The sequence below is a fragment of the Octopus bimaculoides genome, chromosome 20 (genome assembly GCF_046866305.1).
Source record: "Octopus bimaculoides isolate indiv1 chromosome 20, ASM4686630v1, whole genome shotgun sequence".
Classification (NCBI taxonomy): domain Eukaryota; kingdom Metazoa; phylum Mollusca; class Cephalopoda; order Octopoda; family Octopodidae; genus Octopus; species Octopus bimaculoides.
Genome location: NC_142947.1, coordinates 13,866,630 through 13,871,629, shown reverse-complemented (window position 1 = coordinate 13,871,629; position 5,000 = coordinate 13,866,630). Strand labels below are relative to the sequence as shown.

General features: G+C 31.7%; 1 protein-coding gene across 3 annotated transcripts in view; it reads right to left on the bottom strand.

Moving 5' to 3' along the window:
* The window catches only part of LOC106882429 (uncharacterized), a 106,651-nt gene that overhangs the window by 58,992 nt on the left and 42,659 nt on the right, over positions 1-5,000 (bottom strand). For all 3 annotated transcript variants that reach the window (XM_052974919.2, XM_014933105.3, XM_014933103.3), the window contains 3 exons: positions 3,728-5,000; positions 2,552-2,645; positions 1,337-1,481 (listed from right to left, as the gene is read on the bottom strand). The exon at positions 3,728-5,000 is cut by the window's right edge and continues 1,588 nt beyond it. In XM_052974919.2, coding sequence (XP_052830879.1) covers positions 1,337-1,481; positions 2,552-2,645; positions 3,728-5,000 — 1,512 coding nt within the window. The remainder of the gene's footprint in view (positions 1-1,336; positions 1,482-2,551; positions 2,646-3,727) is intronic.

Sequence of the window (5,000 nt, the reverse complement as noted above, 5' to 3'; positions counted from 1 at the left end):
AAAAGATAAAAAGAATAAGGTGTATAAAGTGACAGTTGGAATATATTTAAGAAGTGACACAATGAACAAAAAGAAAAATCTTTGGATCTATCTAAAGACCAAATAATACATTTTATGTACTGTGTAGTTTTATACAAAACAATGAATAAGGTGGATCATTCAGTGTTTAATAACCTTTTATATTAAACTGACACAACAAATAAAGTGTTATTGGGAAAAGCAGAAGCAACAGAATAACATCACTGCAACTCTTTGGGATTTTTATAATTATAACAAGTTATAGACTTCCTAAAATTTTCTATTTCTTAAGAGAAAATTTTAAAGATAGTTTAAAAGTCCTAATAATTTAATGCATAAACAGTACATAGGGTAGGGTTATTTAATTGACCTTTGGAAATGAATAAACAGTTTGGACATTGAGCATAAATGATGGATTTGAGTTTTTTTAAAAATTTGTTACAACAGGTAACAAAATTTTGATCAATTATTCCAGACGAAATATATTTTCTTTAACAGTTAATGAAAGTATTCTGTGTAATTTAACAATTGATAATGAAAAGTAGGAATTTGTATTAATCATTAAGAAATTTCATTCTGATTAATTAATATCATTGTTAGTAAAGAATAATCTTATTAAGAGTGTGAATTACCTTTGAGGTAAATTGGAGTAGTTTCAGAGTATAAAGAAAGGTATAGGCAAAGTAATAATTACTTTCATTTTTAAACATTTCTGCATTCCTATCTTATTCATAATATCAACATGATTTAAAAACCATCCTGAAATTTTAGTGTTTTACACCTTGACAGTAGATTGTCTGAATAAGTCTGTGCAATATATATTACCATAGATAAATATCAAAATAATATTTTAATCTATAAACATTAAATTAATATCCTTAGTCATTATGTCTTGCAGACAAATTCTCACCCCACATCTTTTGAAAGAATTACAAAAATAGATTGTTATTGAAATAGTTATAGCCATAGCATGCTTTAAGGTTAAAATATAAAAAAATGTTCAAAACTGAACTTCAGAAGTAGGTAATGTGTTTTAAAAATTATAACAATTTTAAGGTGTGTGGTATAAAAAATATATTCAAATGCTGCCCAATTTCTCGTGAAATAGGATATATTTGGTTGCTTCTGTATGTGATAAATCAATAACAAAATAAATGAATATTTAAATCAATTAGTTTTACAGAATATTTAGTTAAATATTTATGGCAAGAAAGGGGTGAAGTAACAGCTAAAACCAAAATGTTTCCCAGGAAAACATAGATAAAAACATAGGAATTGCTTAAGGAATAAACAATGGAAAAAGAAATATATCACTTACTTTCATAGAAAAATGTGAAACACATATTCATTAATGACTTTGCTGGGGTATAGTCCTCTGCCATGTGACATTCAAATAATACCACTGAGAAATATTGGACTAGACGGAAGAAAATCTGTTCATCAACTCTCTTGTTGTGCACTCTCTGTAAAAGGAAGGAAATGAGTACTAAATATATAATTTTTGGACAGATGTGTACCTTTAGACCATATCTATTTTTTTTCAGACCATCAATTTGAAGTGAAATTGTAACCCAAACTTTGATTTCAATTAGTGTGACTCAAGCCATAAATAGAGCTGTCTGAAAGGGCTTCCCACTAACTAAATAAAAGAAAACTGTAAAAATATTTGCTTAAAATCTAATGTAAATTGTCAAGGGATTTTACAGGATAAAAAAGTGTAATTTATTTCTTTATAAAAATAGTTTCCGTTTAACTAATGTTAAATATATTTCAATAGCTATTCTCTTGGAAAGTGAATTAATGTTTCTGAGAACAATCATTTCATAATTATTGAGGATCATAATAAATGTATATGAGCATTAATGTCAGGTGTTAGATTATTGATGTTTAATGGGGGGAAAAAAAGGGAAAAACTACCAAGGATAGATATACATATTTATTAGTAAATGTCAAGTCTCTAAATATGTGTTTATGAAAAATGAATACTCTGATACTAAGATAACACTGCTTTTTCTTTGAAAGTAAATATCTTAAGGTGATAAAATTTATGAACCATTTTCTATACTGGTGGTTATTACCCATTGTTTATATAAGCTAATGAAAATCAGTTTCATTGTTAGCGATACTTGTATCAACTCGCATTCTGAAATAATATAACTTACTGGATGGAGAATTGCTGTTATATTTACTTTTGGTTACTACAATATCAGAAAATGTTGATAAAAAGAAAAGTTGAATGACTGGAAAATAAAAACACTACAAATAAAATCATGCAGAGGAAATCATTTAAAATCAATGGAAATGTGCTTAAAAATAGCCATGGCAATGAGCTGAAAGGTAGTGCTTAATGCATTTGCATAATCAATAATTTCTGCATTGTACATGCATATTAGCATTAAATATGATGAAGTTTTACTGAGCAAGTCACTAAGTAAACATACTAGGGTGTAAATTTATTGGCACTAAGTAAGAGAACTACTGATTGATTAACTTTCACAAAATACATAAGAATAAATGATAAATCAAAGCTTACTTGAGAGTTGACATATCTGGCAAACCAAATTCTTCCTGGTTGATGTTGGCAAAGTTCCCCAAATTTTGCTTTCTCTGTTTGAGAAATCTCTTCACTATTAAGAGTTAAACAAAGAAAGATGAATTACATTAACACTTACTGAAACAGTCAATTTGAAATGTATTCAATTTTCTACATGGCTACATGAGAATGCAGTTCTGCTGTGTGCTTTTGGATGTGTGGTGTAGAAAAACTGAAGTTCATCTCATAACTATAAATAAATTCCTTTTTACACACACACACACACACACACATATATATGCATACGTACACATACATAGAATATATATATATATATATATATATATATATATATATATATATATATAATGAATAATGTATACAATTTTGATATAAAAATGTTTTTATCTAACTATATCTAAGATTAAAATTTTTAAAAACTATAGATTTCATCTAAACAAGTCTGTGATTAACTTTTAGTCTTAAATACTTGTTTTATTCATATAAATAACATGGATACAGGTTTCTAATAAAATTGTTAGAAATTAAAGAATAACAACCAGCTAGACAAAGGCTTTAGATGCACAATAATAAATTATATGTAACCTATACCAGGCTAAAAAAAAAAAACATACATAAAACTAAAGATGAAAATACTTTCAGCCCCAAACCTTTAGTCTCAGTAAACACACCAAGACATTTTCATTTAACACTTATAGAATATAATGTTATGAAATGCTTTATTTTGAAACTTTAATCTATGCCAAACTTGATAATTATCTGTATGTATGATTCTAGGATGACGCAGAAAGTATTTCCCTAGACAACACTAAAATTTGGTACTTGGAATTTTCAATGCTAACACTTTAGTACAACAAATATATATTCACATTAAACTTGTAATTCAGGGAGCTATTTATTTCTTTAGTTTTAGCTAGAAGCTGTTTTATTATTAAGTATAGCTTTTAGTTATTAATACAATTTGTTACTAATTTTCATTTAATAAGTCCCCATTAAAAAGCAGTATTTAACTACACATCATGTGTAGAATCACAGAAAAACTATTTACTTTATCCCAAATTTAGAAAAGAAAAGGTTTCAAACCTCAAATGAAAACAAAAAAAAACAAAAAAACATATTCCTTTCAAATTTTCAAGTAATAAATTTTAAACTTACTTCAACAAGAATATTTTTTCTACAAACATTTTCATAAACTCCATGCATTCCAGAGTGATGTCATCAGGCTGGCTTTCAATGCTATAAGTAGAATCCCATGACTGCTCTGATTCCATAGATAGAGAACGGTGGTAAGGCTCTCCACCGAATTCATCTCCGGATGAATCGATGCTTGAGTGTCGTCCAGCCTCTCCGCCATATCCCCCATCAGAAGAATCAGGGCTGAGTCGACGGCGGTCAGTCTTCCTTTTAGCTGCGGTTGGCTTGTGACGCCTCTCACTATAGCCTCTCCGCTGATCCTCTTCATCAAAAGAAATCAGATCTCCCATGGGCATGAGAGTTCGGCGTCTACTAGCCGTTTCAGCTGCTTCTGATGCTGGTGCTTCAGTCTGATCTTCAGGTGGCTCAACGTAATCATCAAACAGCATTTCATCAACTGTACTAGATCGGCGACGCCCTGAGGCAAATTTCCCTCCTCTTTTTTCATCCATTTCTCGCTCTAAGTCTTCAGACGATGGTGATCGAAGAATTCGCTCTGATGGTTCTGATAACCTACCACTTGCAGTAGTTCGCTGCTGGTGTTCAGTCGACTCTCGATCACTATATTCGCCTAATCTTGGTGCTGATCTCCGGCCAGGTCGTTCAATTGGTTTAAAAGCAGATCGATGACGGTCAGCAGGAATGGGTGTTGGCTTTGCAATACCGTGATCAGATCTGTGACGGTAGTAATCAGATTCTCTATCAGTCCTTTGAGATTGCCGTCTGGTTGGTTCGGGAGCTACTTTCTGTGTATGTTTATCAGGGAGGGGAGGGGCTGGCCGGTGACTATGGTAATATTCAGCCTCAGATGATGGGGATCTAAGAACACTACGTTCTGGATCATCAGCTACTCTTTGAGTTTGCCGTGAAACTCGAGGTCGATCAGCAGGTTCTGGTGATGAGTGTTGGTCATAGTAATCTGAACTTGATCGCTGGCGAGAGGAGAGAGGGGGTGCTGTTCTTTGGCCCTGCCGGGAAGCTGATTCTTCAATTGATCTCTGGTTATATCGCTCTATTTCCCTGTCTCCCCTCAGTCCATAACGATCTGAAGAATCATCTATTGATCTTTGACTATATCGGTCAAGGGAATCTCTGTCTAAACGGTGACTATGTCGATCTGCTCCATCTGGTATTGTTCTTTGACTATGGAATTCTGTAGATTTTTGGCTTCTAAGGGTTGATCCTGATTTTGTAGTAATATCATGTTCCTGATCTAATCTTTGGCTACGCCGCT